The sequence below is a fragment of the Patiria miniata genome, unplaced genomic scaffold, assembly GCF_015706575.1.
Source record: "Patiria miniata isolate m_02_andy unplaced genomic scaffold, ASM1570657v1 HiC_scaffold_17, whole genome shotgun sequence".
NCBI classification, from domain to species: Eukaryota; Metazoa; Echinodermata; class Asteroidea; order Valvatida; family Asterinidae; genus Patiria; species Patiria miniata.
The window spans coordinates 2,723,641-2,738,219 of NW_024037055.1; the positions used below are offsets into that span (position 1 = coordinate 2,723,641).

Sequence of the window (14,579 nt, forward strand, 5' to 3'; positions counted from 1 at the left end):
TAACATGTCAAGTTGTCGGAAGTTACTCGACGTACGAAAGATTTGTTTGTGATATGTACTTGTAACCTTTGACTAATTTAAAGACTGACAAGATCACCGACTTAAATAAAACAAGACAGCATTTGAAAGTTTGAATGACCAGCAATATGATATTTAGAAAACCAAATAATTAGTGACAGTGAATATCAGAGTTTAAGACTGAACCGGTAAGGAATCCTAAATTCATAATCTAGATAACGTATGCTAGGTAGGTATAATTGTTGAACGTTTCCCCTTCTGGTGAAATTTGTCTTTTAATTTTCGTACTGAAGCCGCAGTTTGGTCATAACTCCCATAATAGTCTCCCAACTCGTTTCAGTATGGCGGACAGAAACACATGGGAATCCAGTACTACGGCTATGTCTGGTGCCATGTATTCACAATTGGTGAAGGCCAAGACGTAAGCTCTAGACAGGAGATTCAGCTACGGCAGTTGAATATTTTTGCGTGTTGGTAGCTCTTAAGGTCCTAACGGCTTTTTCCAAAGGGCAAGCAGAGAACAGAATTACGCAGTCTGTGACATGGCTGATAATTTGTGAGCTATAATGTGCATTAGATATATGTAGTTCATATTCAATTAAGAACAATCAGGTGTAATTTCACAGCTCTGCGTTAGGGCTGTCCATTTTTTGAAATTTAGTGTTGGATTATTCGAGACTGCTTTCGACCGAATGTTCAAATATGATTGCTGTGTTGCCACTGTAAGCATAAAATTGTCATTATTAACAGAACCATACAATTTTGCTGGGTTTTCTTCAAAACATGTTGCTGTTCTTGACATGATACGATAACTGGTCAGTCGTATTTCAAACTCTGCATTTATTGGAAATATTTGCATTATCTTTTTTCTTTCAGGACATATTGAATTCTTGAATTCGTTTGAATATTTGTGTCAAGTTTTATTTTGAAGGAGACACATTTCCTGTCAGATTCATTTTCTGTTTTCTGTTGAGAAAATTGTAACTTGGCTGCTCGGTTTTTGCTTAACCTTTTGTTTTTTTGGCTCAAAATATTGTGTGCTAAACAAAATCAGTAAAAGAGCTTGAAACAATTGTTTAATCAACAGTGGTAAAATGTTACGTATCATTGAAAAAAACCCCCGGAATACCACATTATTTGCTTTTCCCTTTCATGTTCTTAAAACGAATTTTTGTCATTGCTTGTTCACAAAAATTAAGTTGTCGTTTAATTGTAAAAGTGGTTGTTGGAAAAGTTTTGGTTTCTTGTCAATTTGTTTTTTTTTTTAATAAAATTAAACCGCACTTGAGGTTATTCCCTCGTAGAACGTTTTTACAATAAGTTTGAACATTTAATTCCATTTCAAAAAGGCATATAATTCGACATTACTTTATCCAGTATTTTCTTTCTTAGGGTTTATGTATTAATCAAATCCTTAAGGTTTCACAATTGTATGTTATTTCGCCAGCCAGACAAGTTAAAGAATTCCACAATTGTATATAAACTTTAAATAAAAGAATATGAATGGCTATTTTTATTGTTAAATTAGAGTGAGGCATTTTGGGCTGAGACCTTCAGACCACGTGCTGTAATTTCAAAATGATCCCTGAATTTAATTTCAATTCTGATTTTCTTTGTTTTTTTGGTGTTTTTTTCCTGACTATTCAATAAACCATGAATTTGCCTGAAAATGAAACTTGATGGTATGAGGCATTTTTCTTGTTGACTTCGGCCTGCCGTAACTATACTTATATCGGCAGAATTAATGTATGATAGAAACTTAATAATTATTGATGAAAATGTCAATTGAATATGCAATCAATTTGACCAAGGCACTTGCGTTATATTCATATTTTGGTCAAAAAATTCAATGTTTCAAACTTGCAGGAAAGATGCCTGAAGGGCCCAACAACACATTCCAATTCGATTTTTGGACAGATGTGCATTTCAAAACAAACTTTTGACGAAAATTTGTGGTAAAACGTGTCCAAAATGTTAATTGTATTTCTCTAAATATCAATGCTTTTTACCCACATCTTCTGAATATTGGATGTTTGGAAGTTGATTGATGCTCCTCTCACCTCCGAAGGAAGTTTTGCGTTGTTTGGAGAAAAGTCAATTTTTGGCCAAATTTGATGAAAAATGTAAGGCTAACCCCTTGTATTTTTTTCAGTTTTGGTCAAAAAATAAAATTGTTTCAGACTTGCAGGAAAGACGCCTAAAGTTCCCTAGAACACATTAGAATTGAATTTGTGGACAGATGTGCATTTCAAAACAAAATTTCGGCGAAAATTTGGGGAAAAATCTGTCCAAAAAGTTAATTATTTTTCTCCAAAACTCAGTGTTTTGGGCCCAAATCTTCCTAATATTGGATGTTTGAATGTTTATTCATTGTCCCCTGACCCCTAAAGGAAATTCTGCGTTATTTGGAGAAAAGTCGATTTTTGGCCAAATTTGACGAAAAATGTAAGGCTAACCCCTTGCATTTTTTTTACAATTTTGGTCAAAAAATTAAATTTCTTCAAACTTGCAGGAAAGGTGCCTTAAGGGCCCTAGAACACATTAGAATTGAATTTGTGGACAGATGTGCATTTCAAAAGAAAATTTCGACGAAAATTTGGGGTAAAATCTGTCCAAAATGTTAATTATTTTTCTCCAAAAATCAGTGTTTTGCGCCCAAATCTTCCTAATATTGGATGTTTGAATGTTTATTAACGCTCCCCTGACCCCTAAAGGAAATTCTGCGTTGTTTGGAGAAAAGTGGATTTTTGGCCAAATTTGATGAAAAATGTAAGGCTAACCCCTTGCATTTTTTTCAATTTTGGTCAAAAAATTAAATTTCTTCAAACTGGCAGGAAAGATGCCTAAAGGGCCCTAGAACACATTCGCATATATTGGATGTTTGAATGTTTATTGATGCTCCCCTGACCCCTAAAGGAAATTCTGCTTGTTTGGAGAAAAGTGGATTTTTGGCCAAATTTGATGAAAAATGTAAGGCTAACCCCTTGCATTTTTTTCAATTTTGGTAAAAAAATAAAATTTCTTCAAACTGGCAGGAAAGATGCCTAAAGGGCCCTAGAACACATTCGCATTGAATTTGTGGACAGATTTGCGTTTCAAAAGAAAATTTCGACGAAAATTTGGGGTAAAATCTGTCCAAAATGTTCATTATTTTTCTCCAAAAATCAGTGTTTTGCGCCCAAATCTTCCTAATATTGGATGTTTGAATGTTTATTGACGCTCCCCTGACCCCTAAAGGAAATTCTGCTTGTTTGGAGAAAAGTCGATTTTTGGCCAAATTTGATGAAAAATGTAAGGCTAACCCCTTGTATTTTTTTCAATTTTAGTCAAAAAATTAAATTTCTTCAAACTGGCAGGAAAGATGCCTAAAGGGCCCTAGAACACATTAGAATTGAATTTGTGGACAGATGTGCATTTCAAAAGAATATTTCGACGAAAATTTGGGGTAAAATCTGTCCAAAATGTTAATTATTTTTCTCCAAAAATCAGTGTTTTGCGCCCAAATCTTCCTAATATTGGATGTTTGAATGTTTATTTACGCTCCCCTGACCCCTAAAGGAAATTCTGCTTGTTTGGAGAAAAGTCGATTTTTGGCCAAATTTGATGAAAAATGTAAGGCTAACCCCTTGTATTTTTTTCAATTTTAGTCAAAAAATTAAATTTCTTCAAACTGGCAGGAAAGATGCCTAAAGGGCCCTAGAACACATTAGAATTGAATTTGTGGACAGATGTGCATTTCATAAGAATATTTCGACGAAAATTTGGGGTAAAATCTGTCCAAAATGTTAATTATTTTTCTCCAAAAATCAGTGTTTTGCGCCCAAATCTTCCTAATATTGGATGTTTGAATGTTTATTTACGCTCCCCTGACCCCTAAAGGAAATTCTGCGTTGTTTGGAGAAAAGTGGATTTTTGGCCAAATTTGATGAAAAATGTAAGACTAACCCCTTGCATTTTTTTCAATTTTGGTCAAAAAATAAAATTTCTTCAAACTGGCAGGAAAGATGCCTAAAGGGCCCTAGAACACATTCGCATTGAATTTGTGGACAGATTTGCGTTTCAAAAGAAAATTTCGACGAAAATTTGGGGTAAAATCTGTCCCAAATGTTCATTATTTTTCTCCAAAAATCAGTGTTTTGCGCCCAAATCTTCCTAATATTGGATGTTTGAATGTTTATTGACGCTCCCCTGACCCCTAAAGGAAATTCTGCTTGTTTGGAGAAAAGTCGATTTTTGGCCAAATTTGATGAAAAATGTAAGGCTAACCCCTTGTATTTTTTTCAATTTTAGTCAAAAAATTAAATTTCTTCAAACTGGCAGGAAAGATGCCTAAAGGGCCCTAGAACACATTAGAATTGAAGTTGTGGACAGATGTGCATTTCAAAAGAAAATTTCGACGAAAATTTGGGGTAAAATCTGTCCAAAATGTTAATTATTTTTCTCCAAAAATCAGTGTTTTGCGCCCAAATCTTCCTAATATTGGATGTTTGAATGTTTATTGACGCTCCCCTGACCCCTAAAGGAAATTCTGCTTGTTTGGAGAAAAGTCGATTTTTGGCCAAATTTGATGAAAAATGTAAGGCTAACCCCTTGTATTTTTTTTACAATTTTGGTCAAAAAATTAAATTTCTTCAAACTCGCAGGAAAGATGTCAAAAGGGCCCTAGAACACATTAGAATTGAATTTGTGGACAGATTTGCGTTTCAAAACAAAATTTCGACGAAAATTTGGGGTAAAATCTGTCCAAAACGTTAATTATTTTTCTCCAAAAAAGAGTCTTTTGTGCCTAAATCTTCCTAATATTGGATGTTTGAATGTTTATTGATGCTCCCCTGACCCCTAAAGGAAATTCTGCGTTGTTTGGAGAAAAGTGGATTTTTGGCCAAATTTGATGAAAAATGTAAAGCTAACCCCTTGCATTTTTTTCAATTTTGGTCAAAAAATAAAATTTCTTCAAACTTGCAGGAAAGATGCCTAAAGGGCCCTAAAACACATTCGCATTGAATTTGTGGACAGATGTGCGTTTCAAAAGAAAATTTCGACGAAAATTTGGGGCAAAATCTGTCCAAAATGTTAATTATTTTTCTCCAAAAATCAGTGTTTTGCGCCCAAATCTTCCTAATATTGGATGTTTGAATTTTTATTGACGCTCCCCTGACCCCTAAAGGAAATTCTGCTTGTTTGGAGAAAAGTCGATTTTTGGCCAAATTTGATGAAAAATGTAAGGCTAACCCCTTGTATTTTTTTCAATTTTAGTCAAAAAATTAAATTTCTTCAAACTTGCAGGAAAGATGCCTAAAGGGCCCTAGAACACATTAGAATGGAATTTGTGGACAGATGTGCATTTCAAAAGAAAATTTCGACGAAAATTTGGGGTAAAATCTGTCCAAAATGTTAATTATTTTTCTCCAAAAATCAGTGTTTTGCGCCCAAATCTTCCTAATATTGGATGTTTGAATGTTTATTTACGCTCCCCTGACCCCTAAAGGAAATTCTGCGTTGTTTGGAGAAAAGTGGATTTTTGGCCAAATTTGATGAAAAATGTAAGGCTAACCCCTTGTATTTTTTTCAATTTTGGTCAAAAAATAAAATTTCTTCAAACTTGCAGGAAAGATGCCTAAAGGGCCCTAGAACACATTCGCATTGAATTTTTGGACAGATGTGCGTTTCAAAAGAAAATTTCAACGAGAATTTGGGGTAAAATCTGTCCAAAATGTTAATTATTTTTCTCCAAAAATCAGTGTTTTGCGCCCAAATCTTCCTAATATTGGATGTTTGAATGTTTATTTACGCTCCCCTGACCCCTAAAGGAAATTCTGCGTTGTTTGGAGAAAAGTCGATTTTTGGCCAAATTGGATGAAAAATGTAAGGCTAACCCCTTGCATTTTTTTTTGAAATTTTGGTCAAAAAATTAAATTTCTTCAAACTTGCAGGAAAGATGCCAAAAGGGCCCTAGAACACATTAGAATTGAATTTGTGGACAGATTTGCGTTTCAAAACAAAATTTCGACGAAAATTTGGGGTAAACTCTGTCCAAAACGTTATTTATTTTTCTCCAAAAAAGAGTCTTTTGTGCCTAAATCTTCCTATTATTGGATGTTTGAATGTTTAATGATGCTCCCCTGACCCCTTAAGGAAATTCTGCGTTGTTTGGAGAAAAGTCGATTTTTGGCCAAATTTGATGAAAAATATAAGGCTAACCCCTTGTATTTTTTTTAATTTTGGTCAAAAAATTTATTTTCTTCAAACTTGCAGGAAAGATGCCTAAAGGGCCCTAGAACACATGAGAATTGAATTCGTGGACAGATGTGCATTTCAAAACAAAATTTCGACGAAAATTTGGGGTAAAATCTGTCCAAAATGCTAATTATTTTATCTCAAAAAGTCAGTGTTTTGCGCCCAAATCTTTCTAATATTGGATGTTCGAATGTTTATTGACGCTCCCCTGACCCCTAAAGGAAATTCTGCGTTGTTTGGAGAAAAGTCGATTTTTGGCCAAATTTGATGAAAAATGTAAGGCTAACCCCTTGTATTTTTTTCAATTTTGGTCAAAAAATTAAATTTCTTCAACTTGGCAGGAAAGATGCCTAAAGGGCCGTAGAATACATTAGAATTGAATTTGTGGACAGATGTGCGTTCCAAAACAAAATTTCGACGAAAATTTGAGGTAAAATCTGTCCAAAATGTAATTATTTTTCTCCAAAAATCAGTTTTTGCGACCAAATCTTCCTTATATTGGATGTTTGAATGTTTATTGACGCTCCCCTGACCCCTAAAGGAAATTCTGCTTGTTTGGAGAAAAGTCGATTTTTGGCCAAATTTGATGAAAAATGTAAGGCTAACCCCTTGCATTTTTTTCAATTTTGGTCAAAAAATTAAATTTCTTCAAACTGGCAGGAAAGATGCTTGAAGGGCCCTAGAACACATTCGAATTGAATTTGTGGACAGATGTGCGTTCCAAAACAAAATTTCGACGAAAATTTGGGGCAAAATCTTTCCAAAATGTTAATTATTTTTCTCCAAAAATCAGTGTTTTGCGCCCAAATCTTCCTAATGTTGGATATTTGAATGTTATTGATGCTCCTGTGACCACCGAAGGATAATCTGCTTGTTTGGAGAAAAGTCGATTTTTGGCCAAATTTGATGAAAAATGTAACGCTAACCCCTTGCATTTTTTTCAATTTTGGTCAAAAAAATCGAATTGCTTCAAACTTGCAGAAAAGAGGCATACGGGACCCTTGAACATTTGCTCTATTTTAGGGGAATTATTAAAAAGTGGATTGACATAATTACTTAGACAGAAACTCGGCCAGTAAATCCATTCTTATAAGTCCTGGCAAAATTCAATCGGAATTGTCTTTAATTGAAAAACAAATATCAAAATGATGCGCGTGTAAGCAGTCATGTTGCAATGTACTGCTGCAAAATTGTGCAAGTTTAAAAAACTTGTTGACATGGGTTAATTACAACATTATGGAATATGATGAAAATGAGACTAACTGATAACTTTTATTATTTTTTTTTAGTTGTGAATAACTTTCAAAGAGCACCACCCGTACTACACTAGGGGCGGGATCGGGAACTAAACTGTACACCACACACCCTTTTCATCAATGGAAAAGTCCTCCCGAGTTTTGACCAATAGCGCGTTAGCTTTTACACTCTTTGACATCGAAAACAGCGCACCATTGGTCAAAACTTGTGGGCAGGTCCTATTAGTGAAAGGGGGTAAGTGACTTGAATGTATACTGTCTTGCTGTACTCACGTAAACGTTTTCCCGAAAATATTTTCCTATGATTTTTTTACTTTTTTATTCTATTTTTTTGTCCACTAAGTGTAATTATGCTTCATTAGAAAAAAAAATGAGGAAACTTATCTTTATCTTGCGTCCCACTTATTAATCCTTACGAAATATATTTTGTAGGAATTCTTGGTTTTGTTTTCTGTGAAAAGTTGTACATGAAAGTTATTGCCAACTTAATAACAACAAATAATTGGAAATGCACGTCTGCCTACATAAAACAAAACTAAAAACGTGATTACAATCTTATAAAAACAACTAAGTGTTAAACTGGTTATCATATGTTTTACTACGGTTATGGTTAAGAAAATGCACCTTATTTTCTAGAGTACATGAACAATTCCTCTTCATCCAAATAAATTTGTAGCAGAATCGCAGTTTACAGTGATAACATCGTTTTACCGAGGTGTGACTTGTTCATGAAAGATTATTATTTAATTTGCTAAAATGCTAAAAAGTAGCTATTTTATGTAACCAATTTCAGCGGATCATCATAAATATGTTCCCAGCGGCAGTAGATACTCCGCCTAAAATAATAAATTCACTAAACTGTATAATTTTATTGCAGTCTCCTTTCAAGGCAACACAACACCAAAATACTGCAGTTCACATTAAAAATCAGGCTTCACACAAACAAATCATACTTACAAACTAAACATACAGCTGTAACTACTCTAAAACTTTTTGAAATCTACTAATAATAACATGTAATGAACAATACGAAGAGTGAAACAAAGAGATATATTGACAGCTAGATAAAACAGTCGTACTAATTAACCCTACTGCTGGTGTACTTGTTAATAACACAATATCAACTCACACTAAAAGGCTGTCGACAATAAGAAACAGGTCTAGTAAAGACATAACAACAGTAAACTGATTTTCAATTGGGCATTAAAGAGTTATAGTATTCAGCAATTTCAATTGAAAGTTTAACACTTGTTGTTTAAACACGATACAAAGGAATTCGTAAGAAGTAAGAACATAAACGCAACATATATCTTTGTCTAACCTATTAATTATTTTGGCATTTGTTTATTTCAGATATTGTCTACAAATTCCAAAAGGATCTCCGTTTTTTTCACCGACAAGTATTTCAGCCATGGTTTATTAAATATTATTCATACATTTAAATGTACTCATAATTGTACTGGTTGCATAATGCTATAATTTGCATAATCCTGCTCAATCCTCACTTGATTCTGCTGCAGCAACCATGCGGCTGAAGTGGGAGTCTGGCTTGGACAGCAGCACAGAGGGCTTGTCAAACTCAGCAACCTGTCACAAAAAAATTGAAAAATAACCCATGAGTTCATTTGTTAATTACAGTAAAACTAGCTCATCAAACATTAATGGTCACTGCTGCACCCCTCTCACTTGTTCCAAAGCCTCCAGACTTTCATAATTATTCTAACATTTCCAAAGAAATGCTACAAGTACAGATGAAAACCCTTCTTTTCACCATTACACTTTCTTCCAATTACTACAAAGTAATACAGTGGTTATATTCTGTCTTTACTGAGACTTTCTGCACAGATATATCGAATATGGCCAACTTTCACTTCCCTTACAATTTTGGTTGTTCGGTTGTCGGAATCTTCTGGATGAAGTAACAGGTTGTCCCACAAAAAACTAACAGTGGGGGTAGTATTCAAAATTGTGTCTAATGTATCGCTGAGTAGAATAATTGGTCTTCCAAAAGCTTTTTAGTTGGTTTAATTAAGAACCAAGACAAACCAAGATGTGGTTTAAAGCAAGCCCCCGAACCCCAACTCACCCGTCCGTCATCCATGACGAGGATGCGGTCCGAGTCCATGATGGTGTTGAGCCTGTGGGCGATGGTCAGCATGGTGCACTGGCTGAAGGCCTCACGGATGGTAGTTTGGATCAGAGAGTCGGTCTCTGTGTCAATGGCAGCCGTGGCTTCATCTAGCATCAGGATCTAAGGGGGAGGAGAAATAAGAGGTCAGGGGTCAAGGAATATCAAAGGTCATGATGATGGTAATTTCAGTATTAGCTTCCTCAAGCATTGAGAATTTGAAATTGGAGTTGGGCAGTTCTATACCACAATTTTGTCATGCACCTTGTACAGCTGCGCAATGACTAAGCCAGCGCTTCTGAATAAGTCTCTAGTTATAATTTATATTTATCCAAACACGGGTATGCAAAGAAAATAATTTCAATAAGTTGAAGGAAAATGGCACCCTTGTTCAATTCGAAAGTAAGAAATCACAGTTTACCTTGCTGTTCCTCAGCAGAGCTCTAGCCATGCACAGGAGTTGGCGCTCTCCGACGGAGAAGTTATCGCCGCCCTCGACAACGGGGGCTTCAAGCTGGCCCTCTAGTGACTCGATCTGCAATGAATAATCAGTGTACGGTACAAAATCAGGCCAACGTCTTTTTTTTGTAAAATAGATAAACATTTTCTTAAATAATATTTTCATCAAGGAATTAGTTACTCCCAGTCAACAGCTCTACTCACCTTTTCAGCCATGTATGACTGTCTGAGCGCCTGCCAGATGTTTTTATCTGAATGCTGTCCAAATGGGTCCAGGTTATACCTGCAATTTAATAATTTAGACTTGGGTTTTGGTGTTTAATTAATGAAAATTTACAAATTCAAAAGTGTTCACATAAAACAAATATAGCCACTTTATTGTTAGAGACTACAATGAAGACACTCAAATTTCTTTAAGTTTGTGGAGTGCCTCGGCCTCATGATCTGGAACATTGAACTTGTGGTGTGTGGGCAATTCTGCAGGCTGTGGGTTTGAGTCCAGCCTGGGGTTGTGGTGTGTGTGCCCTTGGGCAAGGCACTTTGTGACTCATTGCTTCTCCCCACCCAGGAGTAAATGGGTACCTGTGATGGCTGAGATGATAAGTGTGGTTGGTTTTAGCTGCCTTGCCCTGAAATGGCTGCGCCGAAATGTATTCTCCTTAGGGTGCTGAGATTGTATTTGGGAATGTTGAATTGGCCCAATGATCAGGGGTATTTGTAAAGCGCTTTGATATTTGTTAAAAGCATTATGTAAGTACCCGGACCCGTTATTATGATTATTATTAAGTTTGTTTGTTCGGTTGTATTTTGTTTGTTGTGTTTGTTCGTTTCTTTACTCACTTGACCGTTCCAATGAACAGGACCGGGTCCTGGGGAATGATAGAGACCTTCTGGCGGAGGTCATGGAGTCCAATCTCACGGATGTTGACGTCATCGATGATGATGTCACCAGATCCCTCGACCAATCGGAAGAGGGCAACAGCCAGGGAGGATTTTCCTGTTGGAATCAAATCATTAAAAAAATGAATAGTGATCGAGACAAATAACTGCAGCATACCAGCCAGCGATAAATACAGGAATGCTGTGGCCTCATTGACTGGAGTAGCAAATTCAAAACAGTATTGTTGTAACCCTGCAGATATTGTGTTCGATGACTCAAGCTTTATACGTTGATACAAATCCTCTTTGGTTTGAAAGCCACAACCTAATTTGTTAATCATAGTATGTGATTCGTGCACAAGCATTCCCTGCTTATTTTAATTGAGCTCATTTTATAAACGACGACGAATCATTTTAAATCTATTCAGGGTATTTTTGCCCTTTGTGAAACTTAATGTGTCAGCCAATTTTTGGACCCTCCTGAATACCATCACGATGTCCCAAATGTCATAAAATCATGAATAAATTTAGTCAATTAACCTTCACTGATCTTGTATGGTATTCCAAATGATACCTAAACCGGTATGTGACAATGAGTTATTCTAGAGTTCTGATTACAACTACAGCGTGACATGTCCAAAAAATGTAACAATCAATCTATAAATATAAAAAAAAACAATTCAGTATCTATCTATAGAGTCTGAAGGTTGAGTAAATATTCTTCACAATGGTCTTCATTCTATCTCATTTCAACACCACAATCCAGAGATACAGCTAATTAAACGAAAGGACTTGAATTCCAAGTTGGGCCACTTTCCAGATTATCTGGTATCTAATGAAAGGCATTTACATACCAAGAAGGTGTGCGAATGCCTTTCGTTAGATACAAGATAATCTGACAAGTGGCAACAAATTTCGACAGTCTTTAACTTTTCTTTATAACTTTTAAACAAAAGGTCCAAATCTCACAGAACACAAATCCTGCCAAGGGTATAGCACTCCATCATCTCATGGTATTTTTTTTAACCAAAAAACCCATTCCGTTTCCTCAGAAAAAAATTTGACTGCTACATTTGTTTGGAGACACGCAGTAGGTGCCAAATCAGGATCTTACCGGAGCCGGTCCGGCCAACGATCCCGATCTTCTCTCGCGGGCGGATATGCAGGGAGATGCCGCGGATGACGAGCGGCAGACCGTCACGGTAACGCATCTGGTAACGCTTGAAGCGGATGTCGCCATGCTGCGGCCACTCCTCTGGCGGCTTCTTCTCCTTGATGGTCAGCGCTGCCTCCATCTGCAGGTTCTGTGATATGCCGAAGGATAACCAAAGAGTCATAAATATGATAGTTTTGCTTCACCACAAAGTGATGGAACGTCTATGGAAAACCTGGCAAATGCCTAAGAAAATTATTTTTATAAATCAGTCATAAATGCGATGATATATATCTTATTAATGCGATGATATTTTTTCAACGCTAAAGAAGAACAACCCACTCTTGTCAATACTGATATTACCACACATTGCAATGTTGACTCAGTTCAAAAAGTGGAAAAGTGACTACGTCTTATTAAATCTTAACTGTAAATTTGAGCAACTCTGTTTTACAAAACCTGGACACGAACTGAAAGGGTGAAGATGAACTCTTACCTTCATATAGGAGAGCACACGCTCCACGGAAGTGAAACGGGCTTCAGCCTCAGATGCCATCAGAATCAACATCTGCATGCAGCTGGTAAGCTGAAAACAACAACAAAAAACAACAAATTTATAATCCATGTGTTCAGGGTAAAGACTTGATAATGTTGTTGGCACAAAGGGCACATCATATAATGTGGTTTCATTATTATGATATGAGCAATTTCTGTTTTAAAGATTGGCCAAAAAGTAATTCCCTTTTGAATATTTGATGCTAGTTCACTGAGAAGGCACATTCCTGTGGAAAGCTAGCTAATCTCATCTATGAATTCGGCAGTTATGGAATACTAAAGGTTTTGTTCAGAAATAAGATGGTGCTCAATCATCCGTTACTGTTGGCGTGCAGGTAAAAACATTACAGAAGAGAACTAAAAAGAGCTTTGAACTGTTGAAAACTATGACAAAACCACGAGTTCCCCGTCAAGAAAATGTGGACCAAATTGCCGTCCTATGAGAATTCAAACCTATAGTTTATCTACTACAAACTGCACTTCGTGAACTTTTTTGATACAATGTACACATCTTTTTATAAAAAAAGAGATTCTGTATTTACCCTGAGGGTGTAGGTGATGGCCAGACCAGCCGAGGCGGCCGGGAAGAAGTCCGGCATGAAGACGACGGACAAGCTGACCGTGGCCAGGATGGTCACCACCATGAAGTCAAGACGGATACCGGCCCAGCGACTGCACAGCCGGAAGATGATCAGAGGCGAGGAGTTGTTGTCCAAGAGCTGTCGGAACCTGGCAAAAAGGGAAAGTTATGGCCTCATTCAGGAAATGGTGGAATCAAGAACAAAACTGAATGTAAGACATGTGACAGAAGTTATGGCTTGTTCGTTTTTATCCTTACCAAAAAATTTAACGCATGTCAAAAACAAACTCAACCGATTTCAAGAAAAAACAATCATGCGCATTTTTTTATGATGTGGAAATGCTTCATCATGTTCATGATGTGAAGATTTCGTTGTCGGTGTGTGTTCCTTTCGTTTTCGATCCACGTAGACTACACCTTAAATAAATTCACAATATTGTTATTCGTTTCAAGTTCAATGTGTTTTCAATATATATCAACTGTTTTTTGGTTGTTATTTTAACACCTTCTAAACTCGAGTTTGCATTTGATGTACTAGCTGCATCACTGACTTTTCCTCAAATCGGTTGAGTTTGTTTTTGACATATCTTTCTTTGAACACAATTTTTTTTAAACTTTTTTAAATATCAAACCAACACTCGCCAGAGATAAAGTTTTAAAATGGTATAAAATTAACGGCGGTATGCGTTTCCGCGCCGACGCTATAGAGCTCACCCAAAAATTGCGAGTATTTTGGGACGTTCTGTTATTTGGCTTTGGGGGGGGGGGTTATTAAATTATCCACCTACTTTTGGATGAACTCATTGGTTTTGTCGTAGGCGTGCACGGTTGTCAGTCCCTGGGAGGTGGCGCTGATGTGAGAGAACCAGGGAGAGCGGGTCACGTTCTCCATGCGCTTCAGGTTGCGGATGGTGCTACGGTAGAGCACTAGCACCAGGTAGAAGATACAGGTGACGGGTACCAGTAGGACGATCAGCTGCCAGAAGACCACCATCAGCATGACCAGCGCAAAGATGAAGTTGAAGACTTGGGTCATGAAGCCCTCCACGTTCATAGGCAGCATAGTGTCGACTGAAAGAGTCAATTATAATAATAGAGTAAGTGCCGAAGTGAATACATCACGCACACAATCGTTTGCACTCTATGTTTGCACTACACTTCCCGGTTAAAAATGGCGTCACACTTCGGTACTGTATAACGCATTAACACCTAGCTGTACCACAGCATTTATATTCTCAAATAATCCACAGTTTGACACATTTATAAAGACTCCAGAAAAGTGAAATGCATTTTTTTTTAAATGATAAACAGCAT

At 36.6% G+C, this 14,579-nt stretch overlaps 1 protein-coding gene across 2 annotated transcripts in view; it reads right to left on the bottom strand.

The window, feature by feature from the left end:
• Positions 1-7,342: 7,342 nt before the first annotated feature.
• Positions 7,343-14,579, bottom strand: part of LOC119723442 (multidrug resistance-associated protein 5-like) — a 29,485-nt gene continuing 22,248 nt past the window's right edge. For both annotated transcript variants that reach the window (XM_038194100.1, XM_038194101.1), the window contains exons 19-27: positions 14,054-14,336; positions 13,228-13,414; positions 12,627-12,716; positions 12,092-12,281; positions 10,939-11,095; positions 10,303-10,381; positions 10,061-10,174; positions 9,598-9,762; positions 7,343-9,098 (exon numbers count right to left, since the gene is read on the bottom strand). In XM_038194100.1, coding sequence (XP_038050028.1) covers positions 9,006-9,098; positions 9,598-9,762; positions 10,061-10,174; positions 10,303-10,381; positions 10,939-11,095; positions 12,092-12,281; positions 12,627-12,716; positions 13,228-13,414; positions 14,054-14,336 — 1,358 coding nt within the window. In that variant the 3' untranslated portion in view covers positions 7,343-9,005. The remainder of the gene's footprint in view (positions 9,099-9,597; positions 9,763-10,060; positions 10,175-10,302; positions 10,382-10,938; positions 11,096-12,091; positions 12,282-12,626; positions 12,717-13,227; positions 13,415-14,053; positions 14,337-14,579) is intronic.